Source organism: Trematomus bernacchii, unplaced genomic scaffold (assembly GCF_902827165.1).
Source record: "Trematomus bernacchii unplaced genomic scaffold, fTreBer1.1, whole genome shotgun sequence".
In the NCBI taxonomy this organism is placed as follows: Eukaryota; Metazoa; Chordata; class Actinopteri; order Perciformes; family Nototheniidae; genus Trematomus; species Trematomus bernacchii.
This window is the reverse complement of record NW_022987689.1, coordinates 7107741-7132344: the sequence shown is the minus strand read 5'-3', so window position 1 is coordinate 7132344 and position 24604 is coordinate 7107741. Positions and strand designations below refer to the sequence as shown.

The 24604-nt window shown below is 40.4% G+C and overlaps 3 protein-coding genes across 5 annotated transcripts; all 3 read left to right on the top strand.

Annotated features, from left to right (window-relative positions):
- Positions 1 to 1860: 1860 nt before the first annotated feature.
- On the top strand, positions 1861 to 11421 carry LOC117488656 (endophilin-A2-like). Of its 2 annotated transcripts, XM_034137677.1 has the most exons (9): positions 1861 to 2049; positions 5290 to 5358; positions 5507 to 5723; positions 5889 to 6022; positions 6248 to 6406; positions 7029 to 7132; positions 7444 to 7577; positions 7719 to 7775; positions 8511 to 11421. In XM_034137677.1, exons 1-9 carry the CDS (start codon positions 2005 to 2007, stop codon positions 8696 to 8698), a joined length of 1107 nt encoding a protein of 368 aa, XP_033993568.1. In that variant the 5' UTR covers positions 1861 to 2004; the 3' UTR covers positions 8699 to 11421. The 2 variants fall into 2 exon arrangements, with proteins under 2 accessions (XP_033993568.1, XP_033993569.1); XM_034137678.1 differs by lacking the exon at positions 7719 to 7775.
- A 160-nt stretch (positions 11422 to 11581) lies between these two features.
- Positions 11582 to 16372, top strand: stap2a (signal transducing adaptor family member 2a). The gene is made up of 11 exons (XM_034137675.1): positions 11582 to 11819; positions 12535 to 12606; positions 12688 to 12807; positions 12886 to 12942; positions 13029 to 13195; positions 13273 to 13404; positions 13503 to 13572; positions 14096 to 14198; positions 14314 to 14409; positions 14491 to 14619; positions 14963 to 16372. Exons 1-11 carry the CDS (start codon positions 11712 to 11714, stop codon positions 15016 to 15018), a joined length of 1110 nt encoding a protein of 369 aa, XP_033993566.1. The 5' UTR covers positions 11582 to 11711; the 3' UTR covers positions 15019 to 16372.
- A 601-nt stretch (positions 16373 to 16973) lies between these two features.
- Positions 16974 to 24491, top strand: sema4e (semaphorin 4e). Of its 2 annotated transcripts, none has more exons than XM_034137662.1 (15): positions 16974 to 17144; positions 18410 to 18722; positions 18876 to 19021; positions 19713 to 19775; positions 19852 to 19950; positions 20108 to 20207; positions 20308 to 20418; positions 21076 to 21227; positions 21414 to 21592; positions 21674 to 21830; positions 21998 to 22220; positions 22348 to 22463; positions 22606 to 22763; positions 22852 to 22904; positions 23429 to 24491. In XM_034137662.1, the coding sequence occupies exons 2-15, from the start codon at positions 18614 to 18616 to the stop codon at positions 24067 to 24069; spliced, it is 2307 nt and encodes a 768-aa protein (XP_033993553.1). In that variant the 5' UTR covers positions 16974 to 17144; positions 18410 to 18613; the 3' UTR covers positions 24070 to 24491. The 2 variants fall into 2 exon arrangements, with proteins under 2 accessions (XP_033993553.1, XP_033993552.1); XM_034137661.1 differs by having other exon boundaries at positions 16974 to 17501.
- Positions 24492 to 24604: the final 113 nt, after the last annotated feature.

The following is a 24604-nucleotide window of genomic DNA, read 5'->3' as shown; positions in this document are numbered from 1 at the left end:
AATCGAGAAAACCTTGATCAAACTGATAAAGAAAATGATCATTAGTTGCAAACCTAGATGAACTTAATAACTAACACACTTTCAAAGATTCCATTACCGAATTGGACCAAAGTCAGGTTGGAAATGTTTTGACATTTTGTATGTTTTTTTCCCCAAAACTTTGTCCATATATATTTTGTATCATATCTAAATTACACATATCTTGTAAAAGAACCGTACATTTGTATATCGTATTTTCAGACTGTATTGGAATGTTCTTCCTCTACCAAAAATGGTCACTACCGAAACATAGTAAATACACTGTAGTAAAAAAGTATTATATTAACCTGTGAAGATTGTTTTACCTTCCCTTCTCTAAATAGTATTTTAACAAATATTTCTTGAGGGTTTTCACAATTAAATCAATGCAATTTAATTTGTAATCAAATTTCAAAGTTCAATTTATACAATTCATAAAAATCATAATGCAAACTTTCTTTGTAAAATGCATAATACTGATCATATTGATTCCAGAGTTGATGATTGTTGAAATTGAACATACATTAAACCAATCAGTATCATATCATTTTAGTTGATAAGTCAATAGGCTATACTTAATTTTTTACAAAACCTCCAGTGTTTCGGTAGTGACCACAGTATTTTGTTCTCAAGGTTGTATCATATTCCCTCAACCTTATTGCTTAATCTTAACTCATAACATGCCTTATGTTGAAGTGTGAATGTGTAAAGCTACTGACCCAGAATCAGCACTTTAGTAACAGGCTGAAATAGAGGGGAATGAGGCTAGAATTGGTGATCTGTTTGGTATTTTGAGCAAAACACTTCAGACATGTTTTTTATATATCTGAGACCTATAATATATGCCTAACAATAGTATAATAAGAGACCTTTAAAGTAACACACTGATTTTCAAACTTTAAAACACATTTATTTCAAAACTATGGGATTTACCTGCTTACTATTCAATTTCGTCACCACCGAAACGATCATGTAAATTACCGAAACTTAACCATATGTTTCGGTAGTGACGATTCTAGCTAGAATTGAGCATAACTAAAGAGTGCTAGCAAGTGCATGGCTAGCATAAACGTCTTTGAAGAGGTTTACACACATAAAAACCTAATACTTTGCATAAAACCCTGAAAAAGTTTACTTAATTGAAGATAATATGTGTTCGGTAGTGACAATTCTTAAGGTTACATGCCAATTTTCAGATTTTGGAACAGATTTATATCAAAAGTATGGGATATAGCTACTTGCCATTCAGCCATGAGGGACAGGGATGCAGTGTCACTGCCTTGTCAAAAATGCAGGGCTGTTGCTAAAAACCAGGCTCAGCCATTGGACTAAAACCCCTTGTGTTTCGGTAGTGACATGAAAACTGGGGACATGATTTTTTGAGTAGGTCTATAGTTTTTTTATTAAAAAAATGATACCCACAATAAATCTAAATATTCCAACTTCTGTTTGAATGTAATCATAAAGATCTTCTAAATACACCATTGAACAAAATTTAAAAAAATGTTTTAAGTGTTATTTAAAGAAATTGAAATTTAGATGTCAGGGTTGGGGACAGCTACTTCCCAATAGAAAGTACCCTATAAATGATGTTTTTGTATATTAAGCTTATCACTATCTAATTGAATGCCTTATGTTTAAATAGACCATAACATATTCTTAGTAAATATCTATGTCTGAATACTTAATTGTTTTGTTAAATCGTTTTACTTGTTGTGGGACCGCACTTTGTACTAATTCGGTAGAATGCCCCATATATGTGTGTGTATATGTGTGTGTTGGGTGTGTTGACCCATTTTATCCACCAGGATGGATCCTCCCACATGAAGCTTGGCCAGGAAATTGCGGTTGCCTAGCAAGTTTCACATCCACGGTGCAAAGTTTGAAGACGTGTAGCTCGGCTGCTTTCTGGATCCTGTAAAGTACAAACTCACAGAAAATTTTATTTCCCCGTCTAGGTCCAGGTGACAACACTGACGGTGCAAGATGTCCGTCGCGGGATTTAAGAAGCAATTTTACAAAGCGAGCCAGGTAAAAGGGCGATTTTATTGTTGAAAAAAAACAAACATTAACTGGTAGCTAAGCTAACGATAGCTAACTGTCGTTACTTTTATGTAATTGGCAGGCCTACTTTGTAAAATATGATGTATTTGCTTTTGGATTTATATACGTAACCTTTATAAAACGGTTTCACTATACGGTATACGTCTAGTTATATTGTTATTAAACTCTTCAACAACTGTCAAATGTGTTTTTGCTCACAGGTTACGTCAACGTTAACTCTTAACGTATGTCAATGTAACGTTAGAGTGATAAGACTTTGACGTGTGTAACGTAAAGTTAGCTAGTTAACTTAACACTGAATGATACTAACGTTAAAAATGCATTTTTGTAGTTTGCTTAGTTTGTCGTTTTTCTGCCCTAACGTATTGTAACGATAATGAAGCAATACTTTTGTAGAGCGTTGCATAACGTTAAACATGGTAAACTTAGTCAACTTTAATATTTGATAAACGAGTTTCAAGCCACATTTAGTCCAACTTTTAGTATTTCTCCCGTATCCAACGTTTAAGTATGCCTACAGGCTAACGCTATGACTGACTCATACATCAGGCATTGAAAGGATGAGTCTCTGGTCTGAGGAAGATACTTTTTATGATTGTTGGTGGATTCATCGTGTTTTTTATTTAGTTTGGGTTGGTTTACCAGCAGGTAGATTTGTCACTTAAGTTGTAATACCTCAAAGTAATGTTCATGTTTGCTATCTCGTCATGTTTTCAAAACACATGACAAATTACTCAATTTGTTGTGGTGATATTATGGCTCAAATCTCACAACACGTGTTTCTGTCATCACTCAGCTTTAAGTGTCCCCTATGTTTCCAACAATAGAACTGAGCTGACCTTTGAGCCATGTTTAATCTCATGACATTGAGATTTTTTTTCATGTATATTTATTTATCTTTACATTTCTTTTATTCGGATTTATCAAAGAAAAGGCATAACATAGAGTCAATTATTTATCTCTAACATAAAACAGATCCATAAAGTCATGCAGGGAAAGGGATTATTTGCTATCATCTAAATGCCATACTTTTTTCTCATTTGCAATATGAACCTTACAGTTTCCATGTGCTCACACTGACATCAGGCCATTTAAACTAAGAGAAGCAAGTCAAATGTATTCAAATGGGAGTGACTTGCCAAAGTCTGACTGCCTCCATGATGTGTACAGACGTTCACACTTCACAGTAGTCTGATTATCTTGTAGTAATTGATCTGGGTTTCCTTGTGCGTTCAATATGGAAGTTGCACTCATCCTACCTGTTCAAAAAAGATAACTGTTGGCTCTCAAGACAGTTAAACTATAAACACACCACTACAAACATGAAGCTCAATAACACATAGCCTGCAAAACCAGTGGCCTATGTTTTGATGACACTTGCCTTGCAACAGGTCCTTGCTTTGGCATTATGTGACTGGTTGGTGACACCTCCTTTCTCAATGGGTGTGTAATGGAATCTTAGTTATCTGAATACTCTGCCTAAACCAGCTTCCAACTTTAGTCATTATGCTAACTAGACAGATGTCATTCAAATAAACAGGGTCTTATAACAGGGTGGAGGAGTATAATCCATTCTGTAAGTTAGTTGCCTTGGTTACTCCAAGTCATACCACCATAAAAAAAACTGGATTTTATAAATAATTTTAAATAGTCTTCAGCTAAATTGCCAACCAAACATATAAAGCTGACATTGTACACATGGTGCTTGCACCTGCTGTTTCATAATGTTCTGCATCATGTTATAGATAGATAGATAGATAGATAGATGGATAGATAGATGGATAGATAGATAGATGGATAGATAGATGGATGGATAGATAGATAAATGGATAGATAGATGGATAGATAGATAGATAGATGGATGGATAGATAGATAGATAGATAGATACTTTATTGATCCCAAAATGATTTCGTTACAGAAGCAGCAGTGTGTTCAGACATTCAAATACAAATACTTTAAAAAAAAAGTGGAATAGAGATGTTAGTGTCTTTTGTCATTTTCTTGTGTTTTGCTTTTGTCAACAAGAGACAAGACTAAACGCAAATGCTTTTTATTAAATGGGTTTAATTTGTTTAACCCCTCTCCTAAAACTACAATCGAAACACAAGTTTTTCAAGATAGATTACATTGCATAGTAAGACCAGGATCGGCAGGTTTATTAGTCATGGAGGACAAAATCCTGTGCTGGCAATTATAAAGCCAGATGCTGAAAGTGTGTTTCTACATGGCACAAATTAACATCTGGTACCAAGAGATTCATTCATTGCAATTAAAATGCTGTTTATTAGACTTCATCATTTGGGAACATGTGGGGCTGAATTATCGCCCATGAATCAATTGGGAATCAGTGCTTTGGGCTTTTTAAGAACCACTGACTGTTTCCTACAAAATAACTTTACCAAGCCTGTGCATTGTATAAACTGAAGAGATAGATTGATCCATCTGGTCATAGAGTCTTGTGTGCAGTATGGTGCCGACAGCTGCACAAAGTTGAACCAAATGCGAAAACACACATGCACACACACAATGAGTCTCTGTTTGGCCTGCCAGCCAACTGCACTGGATTTTAAGGTTTGTTGCTCTGAGGGAGAAATAGAGTGCCTTGTGTGAATCAGGATATTAATTGAGAGGAAGATAAATGTATGGTGTGTGTTTAGTAAAAGCATCTATGGATGTGGTTGTAGTGTAGGAAACTGCAATGTGTGTGCTTACCTGATTGGGCAAAAAGTGAAAACCCTTAGCAGAATTCATTATGGAACGCAGACTCCCAGTAGAGAGGAGTTGAGGTTCCTCCGTTAACGGAAAACATGGGTATGGCTTGGAATTTGAGAACTGTGTTAACCAGGCCTGGAAAATAAGGATCTATTCAATATCCCCTAAAACCTGGGCACCCCTCTGTGACCCTTAGGGGCCCTTAGTGTTCATATCTGTCAAAATATACTATGGCCTTCATACTTTATCATCATTGTTAAAACAAATCAGTAAATGACAGAAAATATTTAGATATCTGTTCTTATCCTTCATCAGCTCAATAATGTTATGTTCTGTAATTGGCGTTCCAATAGGAAATGCAGTGAAAGATGGTAATATATTAACAATATTGTAATGAGTATTACAAAATATTAAACAATATTTTTACCGTACACAATAAGGAAAGTATTTATCCTTCAGTTAACTTCATGTCTTTTGAATCTCTGTTTTCACAGCTGGTGAGTGAGAAGGTTGGAGGTGCAGAGGGAACCAAACTGGATGAAGACTTCAGGGACCTCGAGAGGGTAAGTTACATACATTTAAAAATATATCCTTAAGAAACATGTAGAATAACAATATTTTCTTTTGTTTTACTAAAAGTTGTGTCGCAAATTCACAAGGGCATACATCTGGGCATATAGATTATTGTCTGTCTCTATCCTGTACCACCAGAAATCCGATGTTACCAGCAAAGCAGTGATTGAAGTCATCAATAAAACAACAGAGTACCTCCAGCCCAACCCCGCAACAAGAGCTAAGCTTACCATGCTCAACACGGTGTCCAAAATGCGCGGGCAGGTCAAGAGTCCGGGATACCCCCAGCCTGAGGGGCTCCTGGGGGAGTGCATGACTAAGTATGGACGGGATATGGGCGAAGACACCAACTTTGGTAAGAACAGAGGCAGTTAGAGGATGGGATATAGGGTGGAAACAATATGTATTTTATGGTGTATGTTCGTTCAGGGTTTGACCATTAATCTGTTTAGTATAGTGCCAATGATTATTATTAATGTGCATCTCTCAATAATGCCTGTGTGTGTGTGTGAACGTACAGGTGGAGCTCTAGTAGACATTGGGGAGTCAATGAAGAGGATGGCCGAGGTCAAAGACTCTCTGGATATTGATGTGAAACAGAACTTCATTGACCCGCTACAGGCAGTCGCTGAGAAGGATATCAAAGACATTCAGGTAGAGTCTAAGATTTGGTATGCTTCCTGTACAGGCCAGGCAGTGAACAATAAGCTCTGCAGTCTGTGTGTCAGCTGCAATAGTAAAACAAATATTTACTGTCCTGGTACATAAGGGTTTAATTAAATTCACATTTAAATTTAAATCATGCAATTTTATCATGAAAATACTTAGATCTTCATGTGATACTTCATCCTCCCAATCCCAACTCTTTCCGCCCCTCAGCACCACCTGAAGAAGCTCGAGGGCCGCCGTCTCGACTATGATTATAAAAAGAAACGTCAAGGTAAAATCCCAGATGAAGAGCTCAGGGTGGCTCTGGAGAAGTTCCACGAGTCCAAAGAGATGGCAGAAGGCTCCATGCACAACCTGCTGGAAACAGATGTGAGTAACGCGGAGACTGATCTTTGTTGCAATGCAGACAGCACATTAAAAGCTACTCGAGTTGTTTATAAAATGATGCAAACACTGCAATAACCTGGTTTATAAAGTAGGCAAAGAAAACATGACCAGTGTCAGTAATCCATAATAGATTTAGTGTATTTAATATCGCATCTGATTCAATTGCCCCTAAGAATCACTATTAGAACCTTATGAAACAATATCTGAACAATCGTAAAATGTAAACTGTTTGATATTTTGTCCATTGAGTACCTGCTATAATATAAATTCTGGCTCCATGCTTTATTCCTACAGCCTCTCAGCTAGCAAGCAACGTGTTAATCCTTTTAAGAACAGTATGTGTCAGGTGACATGTTTTGTTCTTTTCCACAGTGACTTGCAGAAGTTTGAGCTTGTCGAACTGGTTTTGCTTAGTGTTTACCATTTTAACACATTCTATGATGAGATTTACAAGAGGGAAGTCATTCTGATAAACAACAGCTGTAATGATAAACAAATAGAATGATGAGAGAATAGAAACGGCTAATGTGTAAGGACTGTTTTTAAGGACCACTGCTGTTTGTGTGTTAGGCCTTGTTCTAAAATAGATTGTGTCTGCTTGTAGGTGGAGCAGGTGAGTCAGCTGTCTTCTTTTGTGGAGTCTCTGCTGCAGTACCACAAACAGGCGGCGCAGGTCCTCGAGGAGCTTTCTGACAAGCTGAGAGAAAGGTCAGTGGCGTGACTATTTGAACATACCTATTTGAATACATCATGCCTTATGTATGTCGAGGCCGTGTCCTCTGGCTTGTGACATGTGAAGATTCAGGACCATTTTATTTTTACCAAAAATGAATAAAAGCAGTTACTGACGAATTATTATTGACTTTTCCCTTATTACAGAAATGAAAAACGATCTTTACTAAATAATAAATAGAGTAGATTTGTTTTGATTCTGCTAATTTACTTGTAGTAATTGTATCTCTTTATTTGATCTGCCTGTATCTGTATTGGTGATGTGTTTTCTTTCTGATTGTGTGCAGGGTGACTGACGCTCAGGCTCGTCCAAGGCGCGAATATGCACCCAAACCCAGACCAGTGTATGACTATGGAGAGGTGGAGAACTCTAACGGAGCATACACACCAGCTGCATCAACCCCTCCAGCCTACTCTCCAGGTAAACTCACTTTTTAAATATGTTGTGAGAGTGTGTGTGTGTGTGTGTATATGTGCACAAGGCCTACTCCCAAGAAGGCATGTGTGCAAGTCAATCTCATTCTTAAGACTGATGTGTCTTTCCTTCTGCGACATTAACCAGCCCCAGCACAATATCCAGGTCCAGCCTTCCAAAGAACCTCCGTCAAGAGCAGAGCGCGTGAGTGAGAAAAGATAACGTGTCACCTACAGGGAACTCGAAAGTTTCACTACTCTCACTCACACTGGAGCACATCTCTGTGGCGCAGAGGTGTCTGCATGTCTGCGTCATGTTCAAGGATTGGACTAACATAACTGAATGGTGTTTAATGTATCCAGTCGGTCAGGTCCCAGGACAAAACAGGGGTTGTTGTGTGTGATTTATAACTGTCTGTCCAAGGCTGCAGATGCATATAATTGTCAGCAAACAACTTTCAAGTTGTGTTTTAAGTGATCAGTGATTGCAGTAGTTAATCAAAGTTGTCAGTTCAATCTAAAATGTTATAGTTTTACTACCTGCAGTCACGGTTTTGCTGAATTGTATCTATCTGTATGTATGCCTGTCTAATAACTGATAAAGCTTCTGAACCTCTAGAAAAATCTTTACATGCCACACTATACAGATATAGTCAGGGTTAATCTAACGGTAGAATGCCTCTGGCTTAGACTTGACAAAAGTTATATTTGGAATAAATTAGTTTGGCTGTCATGACATTGATTTCAATCTTAAGGTTCAGAACAATTCTCCTTTGCCTCACTGCTGACTAACTCATAACTTGGTTTATTCCACAGTCATACTGGAAAACATACTGGTGACACAGGAAATACTAATCTAATTGAAGGGAAATTAATTAAGTGACCTTATTAGTTGTTTCTCCTTCCTTTAATCCCCACCTTTGTCTCTCTTTCTGTGCAGCTGAACCTTGTTGTAAAGCCCTGTATGACTTTGAGCCAGAGAACGAAGGCGAGCTGGGCTTCCGCGAGGGCGACATCATCACCTTGGTCAGTCAAATCGATGAGAACTGGTTCGAGGGAGCCATTCGCGGCAAATCAGGATTCTTCCCCAACAACTACGTGGAAGTGGTGGTGCCTCTGCCACACTGAAAACAGCCAGGCAAGATGAGAACTGCAGAACGGAGAGGGTGAATAGTGGCAGAGGTAGTGATTTCAAACTTGCAAAAAACCAAAAGATATTTTCTCCTTATTGTAGTAATCGCATAACCATCTCAAGATAAAGACCTTATATGTACCTAGGAGTTATTGAGTATAGAGCTTTTTTTGTATTCTGTCAGATTATGTCAACATTTAGTTGTAATAGTAAGGAAAGAGGGGTTTTTAGTGACAGCTTAACTATTGGGTGACTGCCTTTACAATATCTTAAGTATTTACATTCACTCTCAATGCACCTGTGCACTTTGTACACTACACCTCCATTACCGGGACTGATGAAGAAAAATCGAGACAAGAAAGACATCTGTAATGACGTGCAGCCGTTTCAAACACTAAGACGTGCAACTTTATTCTTTCATTCTTAACCTACTTTATATTTACAAGACTACATTTCTTGTTTTATGTACTGTTTATACTGGCATGTATACGCATGCATTCTTCCAAACACTATTAGCTACACTCCCAGTTCTCACTGTGCCTTCAGGCTTAAGTTTTGTAAGTAAGTTAACATGGAGGACTGCTTGCCTTCTGTTGGTGTTTATGACTATCCTTTACTGCCATCTAGTGGACCGAGAGATCATTCTTAGCTACTGGCGCTGTCACACAACCTCTATTATCTTTTACCAGATACAAAACAAACCAAAACAATATTTGACCAGATCCTTGTTTTAGGGGGCATGTCTGTTTAAGGTAGAAAACGTTTCTTGAAAACATATATAAAACTTGAATAATCGCTGATATCAGTTCAGCCGGTAACATTGACTGACTGCTGTATCGAACATGTTTTCATTCTTGCCCCCTGCTGATCAGAGAAACTGACATTTTTATAAACGCATATATATTCGAGACCAAAATAAGTGGTTATGTAGTTGATTGTAAAGAGCTGGAGGGCGACCATAAATATGCCTAGTTTTATAACACTAACTGTTGCCACGTTATTATTGATTTAATTTATCCAGAGTTCCTCACTGCACTCCACTGTCTCTTACAGCTGATTCCCACGTTGGTTGAGACTGCTGTTTGACATGCAAATAAAATTGAAACAACCTCATGCGCGCAATGCTGCATAATTTTGTTAAATGTTCGAGATTATTATTTGCAAACATCGGGTTTTACATTTATTTGACATTTTGTAAAGACATTTGTTTCCATTCCAGTGAAACTCACAACCATGTAACATGACTCAGCATTACACAAAAGCCATAAGTGCCCTTCAGCTTAATTTTCTCAGGCTGTATTGATACTGCTGGCAGTGTCGCTCACAATGTTTTGTGGGCTTTTATCCAACTGTTTGTCGATGTATTTTCAGTCTTTGATTTGTTTTCTCCAAAGTGCTGGGGTAAGCTTGGCTTTACTACTCTAACCTATAATTTGGAGTATGAAAATTAATCTGATGTGTTGTGTTTCGGGTATTTTTGGACCTGCCTCTGTTGAAACTGTGCACTAGACCTGCCAGAAAATGCTCCATAACTATCTCCGAACCGTTGTGTAAAGAATATAGTAATAATGAGGAAGGCCTATACACAATGACCGGTTTCAGTTTCAATTAAGTCTTTTATAAGCAGACTATAAACTGTGAGGGTTTGTGCTGTTCACTTAAATACCAACTTTCTCCTCTTGTCATGATCCCCTTGTTAGACCGCCCCATGCCCCACTCATCTCTCCCATCTCTGTTTAGACCGGGAGCGGAACAGACAGGTCTTTTCAGCGGGGAAGGGCACACAGCAGTGGATTATGCCCTTCCTCCCCCACTTGCCTTTATTCACCACCTGCCCCTTTACCCCTGCCTCCTTTCTCATTATCTGCCCCAACTCAATCCCTTTGTGCCTCTGGAGTCTCCTGGTCCACTCCTGGAATAATCTTCTCATTGTTATCATAATATGTGCCTCTTAAATGTTATGTTTGTATCTCTCCTATGTTATTCTTGTTAAGTATAGGGCCGGGGTCTTCGGCTGTGCTGGGTAGTAACCGTGTGGTTCAGGTGTGGGTTTACATGCCTCATTACACGAAATGAAAAGCCTGGAGTTTGAGAGAGGGGGGGGGGTAGAGGGTCAGGGGTTCAGGTGGAGCTATTATGCATCCTGTATAATTTTGACAATGAATAATGTTGTGGAACAAAGGACTAAGATCAATTTTTGTGTGCTGCTGCTGTCCCATCTGAAATAGTTGTCTGAACGCTGCAGCTGACATTTATTGCAACACTACATTCTATATGATGGCTGTATTGCATCCATAACCATAAGTGTCTTTGCAATATTGCTGAATTAAGTATTATTGGACTTTAAGGCTTTATTTGATTGTGCACAATCGTAATGGAACTTTGTAAAAATGTAACTGCTCTGCATGTGTCTTCATTACAGCTCCTGTGTCTTACTCAATGCCTTACTTTTGTAACTGTGATGCTATGGGGAGACTAAAAATGGGATTATCCTGGATTATCTTTTAGGATGTATGGATTACCTCTGTACTAAATGTAATCTTCTGTGTATTGTATATTTTTGTTGTTATGTAAAAGGCAATGGATGGTCTTCATTTGCTTCTTCAAATAAATATTAAGTAATTTTGCGACCAGTGTGTCTGTACAGCCCTTCTACTGAATTGGACGTTTTAGTTTGATATGATTTATAATAAAGTATGATGACTGATGCAGAAAACATCATAGGATTTTCTCTTTTCTCATTTATAGGCCTACATTTAAATCTATCCATCCATATATGCTCAACTGCTCATTTTCACTCAATAGACATATCTACTTTAGACATTTATCCCCCAACCATCCAATTTCTAATCTGCACTTCCACCCGTCCGCATGATCCCCGCACACAGCAGGCCACAGTAGCCAGCTGTTGGATTATTGCCACGGTTCTATCTCATCGGGGAAGGCGTGTCACTCCCCGAATTACCCAGCGCCCCTTTGTCCTCGATCGGTGCCCAGCCAGCGACACTCATGGCGGCTGCACCCGTCAGGCAGCGCTCCGGGCCAGGGGGAACCCGGGCGCAGCTCCCGCCCTGCTACTACGAAGGATACCTGGAAAAGCGAGGACCGAAGGAGAAGGTAGGGTCGCCCGGCGCAGTGCCATGTTGTTTCCTGTGCATGCTGAGGATAGCGGTGGTCAGTATGACACCGGCTGATCCCCCATTCCCAGAGAGCTGTCAACTTCCTCCTGGTGTAGAATGGGCGAGGCGAGACTGCACTGCTGGTGGGGATTCTTGACATGCCGTGTGTTGTGCTGCTAAATATGATTTAGCAACAATCTGACATGCAGCGAATTATGATCGAATTTAGACGCATGAATCGTGTAAACATGACTGCTGTCAAAACATTGCATTTCATTGAAATCGTTTGAACGATTAGCGGCTTTATCTTAATTACTCACTCACCTACAATGTAATGCTGACTTATTTTACCATATTCTGACAGCCTGATCCATTAGGTTCATTTTTACTATCTCAAATAGAAAGTTGTACACAGTAAAATTGTTTCTCTTGTGCATGTTGTTATAGATATATAAAGTGATACATACAGAATGGGATACCCTCCCCCCAGGCTCTTCCCTCTCATTAGGCTCATTTTAATGCAATATAGACATGTAATGTGAGCCTGGCTCAGGTGCAGGGTATTGCTCTGATCCATAGCCACAGATTGACAGCAGCTGTGACTCACTTCCTATTCATCTCTTGGGACAGGAAATGGGGGGTGATAAAAAGGGAAATATCCATTACACACAAACACAGCTTTTCACATCTCTGCTTGTGTCTTTGTGTGACAGGCGTCCAGGCGGCTGTGGACCTGTCTGTGTGGGAATTCTTTGTATTTCTTCAATAACGCCAAGGACAGCCATGTAAGTTTCAGACTGTGGACACTATGTTGTTTGTGCATCATAGTGTGTTGAAACTGATGCATGCTTATATGTGTGTTACAGTTTGTGGAGAAGCTGGACCTCAGTGGGTTTGTGTCCCTGAAGGACGACTGCAGCCGGGACAGAAACCTGGAGGCAGCCAGACTCATCCTGCGCATGAAGGATGGAGAGACCAAAATCACAGTAATACTATTTAACACACCAAATCACTGACATTAAAATACGTTTTACGAGGTGTAACAATGCTATTGTCTCTTTCAGGCCCCTAACTTGGAATCAAGGGAGCTGTGGAAAGGTTTCCTCTACTCCGTTGTAGATGTAATTATTCATCTTTTGTACACCTGCATCAATTTATCTCTCTCTTGTGCCATCTTTAAAATATTCTCTCCTCTTTCCAATCACAGCTGAATGTACCATCCTATCTCACGTTGCTGCCTGGCCAGCTGCAGATGCTGAAGGAGGTGGTGGACAAAGAAAGATCCAGGAGGAGAACCCGCACCCCCACACGCGCTCCTCCCTCACGCGCTCCTCCCTCACCCCTCTCCGTGCCTTTAGTAGGGGAAATCCCACCGTGAGTTCTCCTTGAGAGGATAGTAGCTTTAATGTGTGACTATATGCCCATTTTTAATGTGTGTTTGTGGCATGCAGGTGTTTCCGACCGGTGTCTCGAACAGAGGCTGAAGTCCTTTTAGAGAGACACCCAGACTGTGGCAACATGCTGCTCCGTCCAGGAAGAGACGGGTGCTCATTGGCTGTCACGACTCGCCAGGACCTCAATGGGTAAACCCCTGCTGAACATCTGATCACCATGGCTTTAAATATCAGAGTTATGTACTGCAAATGTTACACGATTTGTGTGTTTCTCTCTTTTGCTCCAGGTCAGTGTTCAGACATTACCGTGTGACTCAGAGGGACCAAGGTGGTTACATCATTGATGTAGAAAATCCTGTGAGTGTATTAAACACATACACTTCAAGTCTTACATTTCTTAAAATGAAATTATTTTGTCCTAATCATTTTTTTTATTTACTTACCTTATTATTCAGTTTTTAATGTTTTGTTGTATTTTCATTGTTTTTTTTCTTCAGTCCAACGCTTGACTTATGTAATGTGAATCACTCCATGAACACATTTTTTTATAATAACACTATTAAATAATCATTATTTAATGTGGATCAGTTATATCATGGCTAATACCTGGCCAAAATCTGCTTAGTTGTATTAGTACAAATACAAAAACGACATATTGGATCACTGACCACTGTCAATTTTTCAAAAGTAAATATAGCTACTATCCTGAATTTTCTCTCTCAATTTTTAAGAGGATTGTTTGGGAAATGGCATCAGCCAGGAGTTAATATAGAACATGCTTTGAGATGATAGCAATCAGCAATGTTTCAGACTCAATAAAAACAGCTTTGACATATACCAGCAGCTTTAGGTGTATAATAAAATGGATCCCCTTTTCCAGATTCCCTGTGCTACCCTTCACGAGGTCATCAACGCTCTGGTAGAGAAGACGGCAGGAACTCTGCAGCCTTTCCTCCTGGAGGAGCCTTACGAAGAAAATATCAGTGAGGAAAACATGCAGCACAAAGATATTCTCAAGATTCATTTGTTGTCTTCATTAGCACTTTATTACGAGTATTTAAAGAGGCTGACCACCTTTTATTCTGTTTGTGTCATCAGCATATGTTTCTGCCAATGATGAGAATGGAGAAAGGATCCTCCACACTGCCCCCTCCAGCCCCCTGCCAAAGGCTCCTGCCCTGCCTCCAAAACAAGGTTTGTCTTGGTCACAAAAAACAACATGCAGACACTCGCAGACAGACAGAAGTATTCATCCTTGCTTTTCTTCTGGTGCAGATCGCTGGCCCAGCAGCCCCCTGAACAGGTCACCCGCCCCAGACCGCCGTATCCTGACCTCATCAGTGCCGGCCTCACCCACCAACCCAATGAGAAGACTCATCCTCTCCCCTTCACCTCTCGCACAGAGTGAGTAGACAACGAAGAGCCAACCTGCTGCAGTCCATCCTGATTTACAGTTAACAACAAAAGAATATCACATTCAATATCTGAGGAGCAATACAGTTAATCATGCAATTACATCTAGTTATCTAAGAGCTAGAGCTGAATTCATTAGGCAGAAAGATAATTGCCAGGTATTTAAATAATTGATTAAAGTATGGATGGAAGAAATGGCAGACAGTGCTGTTTTCCAGCACTCAAATATGGAAATGTATGGTCATTTATGTTCTTTGCAGACCTGCTAAAAACAAATAGATATACTGCACAAAAAAAGTACCTAAACCTGCCATATCTTCTGTCTTTTCCACAGCTTTCAATGAGGAACTCAAAATGAAGCTGGAGAAGAGACGAGCCAGTCAGGAGTGATTGACTCATCATGAGGAACAACCTTCTGTCACCGCATACTCAATCTTCAGTGCCAAAACCCTTCTTACCGCAGCTATGTATTTATCCTGTGCCTTCTAGGTGGAAGACAAGGGACTATAAATATTGCCACTTTCTCTAAGGGAGATACAAAACGTTGGACTGATTAAATGGACTTTAGTTGGCTTGTTAAGAGCAAGATTGCCTGGAAAACACTGGATTAGGTTCATAAAATGCCTTGGTTGGGGTAACAATCCACTGGTGCTTTGTCCACTTGCAAAAAGCTGTTTACAAACTGCATCTGAGCAAAAATAATAGTGCCACAACAAATTATTTCCCTTCAGAATACAGCCCACACTGACTCAATATGACTGGCAGCTAAAAAAAAGAGAAGCACTGACACAAACCGGACCACCTACTGAGCCTGATGTTTTCTCGTCTGAGCCCCTGTCTGAGCTGCTGATGTGACTGCTGCACCACTGGAGACTAAGAACACAAGCAAACCTAAGACTGCCGAGATCAACACCGAAACAACAAACTCTGACCTGAGACTCTTTGTCTGCTCTGAAAGTAAAATAAGCCAGGCATGATCAGGTTTCAGTTCAGCAATTCTGTTCCCTCACCTCGTCATATGAAACATGCCTGAAAAAATATATTGTCTGAATACAGAAAACAGCTGGCCAGAAAACTGCACAATCTCTGCCTGCTGCTCATGAGTGCTATTTGTGATATATAAGCAACCATTAATGTATTGTTGATTCAGTGACACTGTTGTGGCTCATCAATGACTCAACTTTAACCATGCTGTTAGTGCTTATTTTAAAGTGTTTCCTTATTCTCTGCCAATGTGTTTGTGCTACTGTATGGTGCTATGAATGGACATGGAAATTCCAGATGATTTCAATACTTTCTCAAGAAAATCTATCTACTGTACTAATATGAGGTTGCCCTCTAGTGGAATATCTTTTAACTCAAGCGGCAGAAACTAAAAAAGCACAGTGTTTGGATATGAAGTACATTTTTTTTATGTTACAGTCTAAACCCAGCAAAGACTTTTGGCTTTATCACAATATGTTGCCATGCCCTACCTCTCTACCTTTAATAATGAAATTACAATTTATTACAGGTCTGAAGGAGCTTAAACAATAACAACATGTATTTCTACATTGACATTGTTATGTCAATTTGCAAGTATATTTGAAGTCCGTGAATATTTGTGGCAAACTGTGATCAATAAGTGTCCTCTTAAAATGAACAGTTTCTTGTATGTTTGTACATGATGTGTTGTGTCTACTTGATCACTATCAAAGAATAGTGTTTGTTAGATATCAAGTGCATTAAATGTTTTTTGCATGGATGAGATGTGTCCTTTTTGTGAATCGATAGCTTATGCTTTATCAACAGTGCACCACTTTTTGGTTTACTGAAGAATGTCAGAAGTTGATCCAGTCATTGATTGAAAACCAAGAGTGCCAACAGGAGAATAAGGAAATTGGATAATGTTAGAATAAGTCAAAGCTATCAGTCCATCACAGAAATATAGAAGACCAGAAAAAATGTGTAGGAACATTCGCAACGGTTTTTTAAAGATTGACATGGAGATTATGTTTTATCAACCACATATAACTTCTAAATCTATGTTGCCTACTCCAATTCATATTTCATAAATAAGTAGGCCTATTATTATGTAAAATAAAAAGTAGTATAAGACTATATATGTATATGTCACTGCACATGCAACATTATTATAAAGGATATGATTATATTCGTTATAAAAGAAAAAGAACAATTCATTTATCCATTATATCCGATGATAGGAGGACCCCCTGCAGGACAGACAGTCCCACACCACTGAGAAATGTTACTCCATCACTCCTGTTTGGACATGCTCAAGTAAAATCAAAAACAAACTTGAACACCCTCCGGGCATTCTATATGTAACCTCGCCCATCTTGAATCAGTTGTGTGTCCTGCATCAGACCAAAGTATATTCGGAACAATGCAACTTAATCAGATCTGAGATCCGCGCCTAACGCCGCCTCAACGGCAGTTAGGAGGAGGGAGTGAAAAGAAACAACCTGTGGCCAACCGGGGCAGCAGCAGCCATTCAACCCTCCTCACCGCGGGATGTGAGTGTCTCTACAATAACGAATGACTGCTGTGACTTTGAGAGGACCCGACCGAGAAAGAGTTAGAGAGTCGCTTTTTTCTGCTGCAGTCTGAAGTTTTAGAGAAAAGGTGAACCTGCTGTCGGGGCAGACGTTTTAAAGGAAGTTGCAAGCTACCGCGAATCAGTGTTTTACATCTCAGCGTACGGGCAGCAGCAGCAACGTGTGGGGGACATAATACACTTCTCCGTTTATACAAAGTACCAGATACTTTGACTGTTAATAAATTAAGAGTTAAAGGATTAGAAATAACGTTTGAACAGGTGTTGGAACTATTTAAATGCAAGCCTCAGCATTTTTGGGCGTGTCAGTGAGCAGGTAAGTGATTAACTTTGAAATGTTGACGGTTAACCTGCTTCAGATTGCGCTGCAATTTGCTTGCGTTGGTGCCAGTTTCCTTAAAACTGTATTACATGTTGTAAAACTGACATTAAATAACACATTCTCTTCAAAAAATATCGAAACAACTCACTGGCTTCCTCTGACATTGCCTTTAACTGCGTGTGCGTGCGTGTGCGTGCGTGTGTGTTTTGAGAGAAGCTGGTTTGAGAGAAGCTGGTTTTGGCCCAAGGGCCAAATATGTGAAACATCTTATCAGGGCTGCATTCTCTGACATGCCGCAGCTCATCAGTCCACAACAGCACACCTCTCTTAGGAAAGAATCACCTACACTCCCACAGCAGGTTGTAGTAAAACTGCTGCAAAAAATTACCCAAAACAACAGCTGTGTCTGTAATTAAAGGAGAAGCAAGCCCAGGCTAAATGTTACTCTGTTTGCAGACTTAACTGGGTTAAGCGGTGGTGATGATGCAAACCAACAATGTTTCCTGTGTGTGTGAATTAACCACTTTTCTTGCAAGATTTCCACTCATCTGCACAGACTTTGGCCCTCTCTGTGAATCTCTTTTTGTGTGTGCTTGTGTTTGGTGCAGCAGGAGAGCTGAATTTGACATCCCTGCACCCTGCTGAATGCCTTTCATGGCCCTGCATTAACATCACTATGGCACTGACAGATTTACTGCCGTGCTGACTTTAGCTCACTCTGCTCTTTCTGGCTATTCCTCTACTCTTTTGCTTTGTTTTCTCCTACTTGTGTTTGGCACATTTCTCTCCACAGGTTGATGTTTTTTTCCACATGTTTTGGTATACATATTTAACCTTCTTTTCTGTCGGGTCTCAGGTCCAGTGAATTGATTGTGATATCCATACAACCTTGTCTCTTTCAGTCCTGCTCGGCTTTGTTTCTTTGGTCTGTGCCATCCATCTCATCATGGACAGCCTGCTGAGCGGGGCCAGTAAAGGGGCCGGTGCCCTTCAGTCAGCACAGACCTCATCACGTCATAGATGCCACTCGCTGTCTTTGCCCCTGTATGAGTGACCGTTTAGGAAACAATAAAGCCTAAATTCCTCTTAGTTTGAACAAAAGAGCCATGCATCCGCCGCTGGCCCTCTGTGTCTTTTGGCTGCTGCCCCTGGCCTTGACGCTAGAAGAAGACTCTCCCCTGGACTGTGTCCCTCGCAGATCCGTGCCCTCCCATAGTGAGTGTTGCTTTCTGTCTTGCTTAATGTTGGCTCACAATGTGTCAGCTTGTGTTGGCTCATATAGTTTGAGTACAATTGGGTTTACTCATGAGGAAACAGGCTTGAATCACTGGTGTTTGCCAAAGTTAATCAGTCATGTTCTGTGTCTAGGGGCCAACGCTCACCTGTTTCATGAGAAGGGAGTGTTCAACTACTCCACCATGCTGCTGAGAGAAGATCTGGACCTGCTATTGCTCGGGGCCAGGGAGGCAGTGTATGCTCTTGACCTGAAAGACATCACCAAGAAACTTGCTTCAGTAAGAACACTGATAATACCAACGTCATTAAAATAATTCTGTTAGCATTAGTCGTAACATTTCTTATCTGAGTTTCTTGGCCCAGGGCTAGCACATTTTTAAGAGCATTCTGTGTGTTGTGCCAAGTTCTCTGCTCTGAATGAAGCCCTAACTCAACACATACTTAAACCAACGAGTGTTACTGGAAGTTAATGGCTGATTTACGTTTGTTATACTTCTTCAGTTAAATTTGCAAAGACATGTTTACTTATTCTCCACAGTTGTAGCTTCCTAACAACTAAATCAAGCCATTTTGGATAATTTTATGTTTTAGTTATTTTGCAGCTTCAGATTCAACAGATAACAAAGTATAATCAAGTAATGTATTATTATGGAAAAATATTGTATTTATTCTTTGCCACCTTGAATTCCTTGCTAAGAGCTGCAGCATAAAGTAATGTACATATGATTTCATTAATAATCATTATTCAGTTATATAATATCCTAAAATGGGCCATTCTGCATAATGAGCACTTTTGTTGCTTTTGGACTGCAGACTTTAACTTGTTACATAATTTATTTTACAATGCAGTATATCTACTTTCACTCAAGTAATATATCAGAGTACTTCTTCATCGGTGTGATACCAATCATAAAACAATTAACCTTAAAAAACGGAAACATTTCAAACATGGTGTTTTCACTCTTTCAGGTTAAATGGGAAGTGACACAACAGCAAAGAGACGAATGCAGAAACAAAGGAAAAGACCCTGAGGTGGGTCCCGTTTTAGCTTTTTCTATTTTAAATGTTTTTAGAAGATGTAGTCATTGCTCTTTGAATGCCTTTACAGACGGAGTGCATGAACTACATCAGGATCCTGCACCAGACGGAGGATAACAGGATGTATGTGTGTGGAACCAATGCTTTTGATCCTGAGTGTGATTACATGGTGAGATGTGTGCTTGCTTATCTAAATGTATATTATTGAACACTGCATACATTTATGCTGTATAGTTTATTCATCACTATTCTCATCAATTTGTGCAACATAACTATAGGACTTAAAGACTTTGTGAGTTTCAGTGTCTCTGTGATTGTCTCTGCAGTCCTACGCAGATGGAAAGCTGACTCTAGAGAAGAAAGCAGAAGATGGCAAAGGGAAGTGTCCATTTGATCCTTTTCAGAGATATGCCTCCATCATGGTTGGTGAGTAGCGGTTATATATTAAGAAATCGAGGATGAATGATGAATTAGTAAAGCTGCATTTTTAATTTGTATCTCTGTTCCCACTGTTGTGTCTTGCCAGAAAACAACTTATTCTCGGCCACTTCAATGAACTTCCTGGGCTCTGAACCCGTGCTGGCGCGCAGCTCCCCTGTCTCCATACGCACTGAGTTCAAGAGCTCCTGGCTTCATGGTAACATATGATCCTATCCTAATGTTGAAGATGGCGTTCATGCAAATGCTTTACTGTCTGAAGCAGTGTTATATTTCATACTGAAAACTATAAGTAAATAACTTGGTCAACAACCCTTTTATTTCCATGACTCAGACAAGACAATGACAACAATACAACAACGTCTTTATAGAGTAACTTTGACTATATTTTGCAGTGATTATTTATTGTTGACTAAAAGACTAAAATGATTCAGATAAATCAGATTCTTTTTTCCAGCAGTTCTGTTTCCTGTGTAGCTGCCATATCAGGACTAAATCAATAGTACAGTCACAGGCACTAGGCCTAACTTACTTACTTAAGTTAAAGTAAACAATACCAGCAAGGTACAGTAGCTTGGGAGGAAGACACAAGGTCAAACTTCGGCTATTTGACTGATTATATATTCTACAGAGTACAATGCCCTGGCTTTAAGTCAACTAAGGAGGCATACAAAACAGGATGAGGTTGACTGAATGTAATAAGAAAAACTAAAAGGGACATTTGACACAGGACTAAAACTAAACCAAAAATGTAGCTGACAAAATGTACACTCCTGCTCTGAGGTGAACAGTCTCATCTTGATGATTTCTTAGTAGCTCAGTCAAAGTTGCTGTTCTTTTCTTCTTTCAATACCAGAGCCCACCTTTGTTTCCATGGCTCAGATGCCAGAGAGTGATCAGAGTGAGGAGGGAGATGACGACAAGGTCTACCTGTTCTTCAGTGAGTCCGCTGTGGAGTGCGACTGCTACAACAAACTGGTGGTTTCCCGCGTGGCCCGGGTCTGCAAGGTGAAAAAGAGTTTAGCGTGCATGCACTTATTATTTGCCGCAGGTCCATTTCCCAAAACGACCGTAAACAGCACTTCCTCAGTGGCGCTCAGTCCGGCCTTTCCGCTGCTTGATTGTGCATCCCGTTTCTCTTTGTGTATTTCCACTTGTCAATGTGGCATTACAAGGTTTTTTCTGTGCTCACAGGGGGACCTTGGAGGTCTGAGGACCTTGCAGAAAAAATGGACATCCTTCCTGAAGGCCAGGATGGACTGTCCCGTGTTGGAGTCTCAGCTGCCGTATATTATCCAGGACACTTACCGCTTGTGTGACCCGCAGCAGCACTGGAAGGACTGTTTGTTCTACGCCATCTTCACACCCCAGTCGTACGTTTGAATTAACAAACGTGTTTGTGTTTGAGGGAGCAGGGTCTCACCACTTGGCTCACATTTCTGTGTGTGTTTCAGGGATACATCAGATCTGTCTGCAGTGTGTGCGTACCGCGTGTCAGACATCAGCAAAGTGTTTGCAGAGGGGAAGTACAAGACCCCAGTCCCCGTAGAAACCTCTTTTGTTAAGTGGGTGATGTACAGCGGAGATGTCCCCGTCCCTCGGCCCGGAGCTGTGAGTCTGCCCAGAATTCAACGTGTGTGTGCGTGTGTTAGAAACAAAGGCAAAACTCAAAAGGCAACTCTTTTTTTTTACAAGTGCCCCAGCAGGAAACTGATTCCTTTTGTATTCTGACTCCGTTGTTCTCTCTTTTCTCTTTCCTTCCCCTCTTCCCTCGCCAGTGCATAGACAATGAGGCTCGTAAAGCGGGCATAAATCAGACTCTGGACCTCCCAGACCGGACCCTTCAATTTATCAAAGATAGGCCCCTCATGGACCAAGCTATCCAGCCAATAGGGGAGAAGCCTGTTCTGGTGCGAAGGGGAGCCACATTCACACGCATCATAGTCAACCAAGTGCAGGCCGCAGACGGAAAGAAGTACCATGTCATGTTCATAGGCACAGGTGGGGGTCTCAGTTCAGCTGACAGCCACTTCCTTTCTTTATTTCCCTCTGCAGCTTTTGATATCATCACAACAGTGATAAGTGTCAGTATATAAATAAAGCATATTTCTATATTTCTATTAAAAAGAGGAAGGCACAATGCTGAAAGCAGTGAACTACGATGACGAGATGTTCATCATAGAGGAAGTGCAACTCTTCCAGCCTCCAGAGCCAATCAAGACTCTGAAATTCTCTCACGTCACGGTAATTTAAAACTCTTTCGTAGCCCCTATAAATGGTTTGCTTCTTTAAATAATTGAATGTGTGTGTTTGTTGTATATGACGGTAAAGCACCAACATCAGTGTGATGGCTCTGTGTTTCTGTGTGATGTCTCACTGTGTACAGGGTCAGCTCTATGCAGGCTCAGACTCGGGGGCAGCACAGATACCGCTGGCCTCCTGCTGGAGGTCCCTATCCTGCATGGACTGTGTTCTAGCCAGAGACCCATACTGCGGCTGGGACAAAGCTGACGGGAAATGTGTCGTCCTTTCTGATGTGAAAAGGTAGGCATCTTTCCCAACATGAAGTACATGCAATGTCGATATCTGGTCTATCAAAACTAAATGGTCATTCTTGTATCCTCTGCTTTAGAGAAATAATCCAAAGTGTGAAACAAGGAGATGCCTCTCTCTGCCCTGATGCTGGTGAGTTAGTGTACACTACCACTGTAATAGAAATACTGTAACAAATATTGATATTATTAAGAAGTGGATGCCTGTTGCGACTTTCCTGGAAGAACTGCTGTATTAAGGCACAGCTAATGCAAACCAAACATTTTCCCAATAATGCAGCTTCACATTCAAAAGAATGTACAGCTAAAATACAAGTTTACTTTTATAATCTAGAAGTCACAGTAAATGCATTATGTTTCTACTATTGATCATCAATAATGTGTATGCAAAACATCTGTAATTGTTTTGCGTTTTTGGAGAGCAAATATAGAATTTTTAATAGCCAACTCCTTTATTTAAATGTGTTTTGATGCCCCCAGTATCGTAGGAGGTGTAGCATTAACAGTCACCGACAGTAAAGAGGGTGTGGCCAAATCACACCAGAACAAAAATATGAATTACTGCCAATTTTAATCTTTTACATAACAATAATTGAGGTGTATTGTGGATTGGTAAATTGAAATTGTGTTTAAGTGAAGGACCTGTTTTGTTTTCAGATCCTGTGAAACCTATGAATAGGTCCTTCTGGCAGGGGGGAAACCTGAATCTCCGTTGCCTTCCTCCCTCCAACCTGGCAAAGACCAGCTGGGAGTGGGCCGGCCGGCCTCTGACCCCTTCAGCTCGCATTCAGGTTCTACAGGACGGACTGCTGATCCTGAACGCCACAGAGTCCGACAGTGGTCTGTACCGCTGCCTGTCCGTGGAGCTCTCCAAAGCTGACCAGTACACGAGCACCGTGGCAGAGTACCAGGCTACAGCCCTGTCTGACCCGGGGGACACAGGGTCTACCCAGGCTCAGACTAAAGGCCCCTCTGTGGCTGGACTGCAGGTCGTAGTCGGGCTCCTTGTAGTTTCTCTTCTTGCCCTTTTGGCTTGGAACTTTTACAAAGGCCATCTACCGCTGCCCTGGAACTGCAGAAAGAAGAATACAGAGCAATCCCAAGAGACCCCCGAGCAGGGGGGGCTGAACTCCGGAGTGACCTACCAGGATGCACCGGGGCCCGTACCGGCAGAGGGCAAGCCCCTGGTGTCTGGAACAAATAACGGAAGAAATAACCACACTGGAGGGGAGGCCGCTGGGGAGAATGAGGACCCCAAAGATTCTCTGCAGTATATTGATGACGAGAACGAAAATTAAAAATGACAAGCAAATTAAAAAAGTTTGAGAAATGAACAAGAATAACGGAAACTATTTGTTAAGAGGCAGAACTACTGGATTCATGAGTTCAGCTCCAACGTTTGAGAGAAATCTCAATTTATGGGACTATAAAACATTCCAAGGGATTGAAACTTGACACACCTAAAGATTCTGGAACAAGACTTTTATACACGTTTGAGACATTTGAATTTCTGCTTTTTTTGTTTTATAAGTGTGTACATTAAAGTGTTTTAGCTTCCTAATAATTGTTTTCAATCCCTTTCATAGATTTAGCATGTCTTGTAAAAATTATTTTGATTTTCACAGGGAATGTAAAATCATTTAAAATGAGCCATTTTTATTTTACCACTAGCTGCCTGCCATAGTTTTCTTTTATTGTATTAAAACGTTTCTACCTGGTTCTTGTGTATCTAAATACAGACAACAATGTTTATTAGTTTTCAACAAGACTGGGCTTGCAAAGAATGTGAAGAACAGATGTGGAAGATGCCTGCAGTTATGAATCATCTTTGTC

Coding starts and splice junctions, on each gene's coding strand:
- stap2a (XM_034137675.1), top strand. CDS start 11,712: ATGGCGGCTGCACCCGTCAGGCAGCGCTCCGGGCCAGGGGGAACCCGG. Junction 12,607..12,687: donor ATAACGCCAAGGACAGCCAT/GTAAGTTTCAGA, acceptor TGTGTGTTACAG/TTTGTGGAGAAGCTGGACCT. Junction 12,808..12,885: donor ATGGAGAGACCAAAATCACA/GTAATACTATTT, acceptor TGTCTCTTTCAG/GCCCCTAACTTGGAATCAAG.
- sema4e (XM_034137662.1), top strand. CDS start 18,614: ATGCATCCGCCGCTGGCCCTCTGTGTCTTTTGGCTGCTGCCCCTGGCC. Junction 21,831..21,997: donor CCGTCCCTCGGCCCGGAGCT/GTGAGTCTGCCC, acceptor TTCCCTCGCCAG/TGCATAGACAATGAGGCTCG. Junction 22,905..23,428: donor CTCTCTCTGCCCTGATGCTG/GTGAGTTAGTGT, acceptor TTTTGTTTTCAG/ATCCTGTGAAACCTATGAAT.
- LOC117488656 (XM_034137677.1), top strand. CDS start 2,005: ATGTCCGTCGCGGGATTTAAGAAGCAATTTTACAAAGCGAGCCAG. Junction 5,359..5,506: donor ACTTCAGGGACCTCGAGAGG/GTAAGTTACATA, acceptor CTGTACCACCAG/AAATCCGATGTTACCAGCAA. Junction 7,133..7,443: donor TCTGACAAGCTGAGAGAAAG/GTCAGTGGCGTG, acceptor GATTGTGTGCAG/GGTGACTGACGCTCAGGCTC.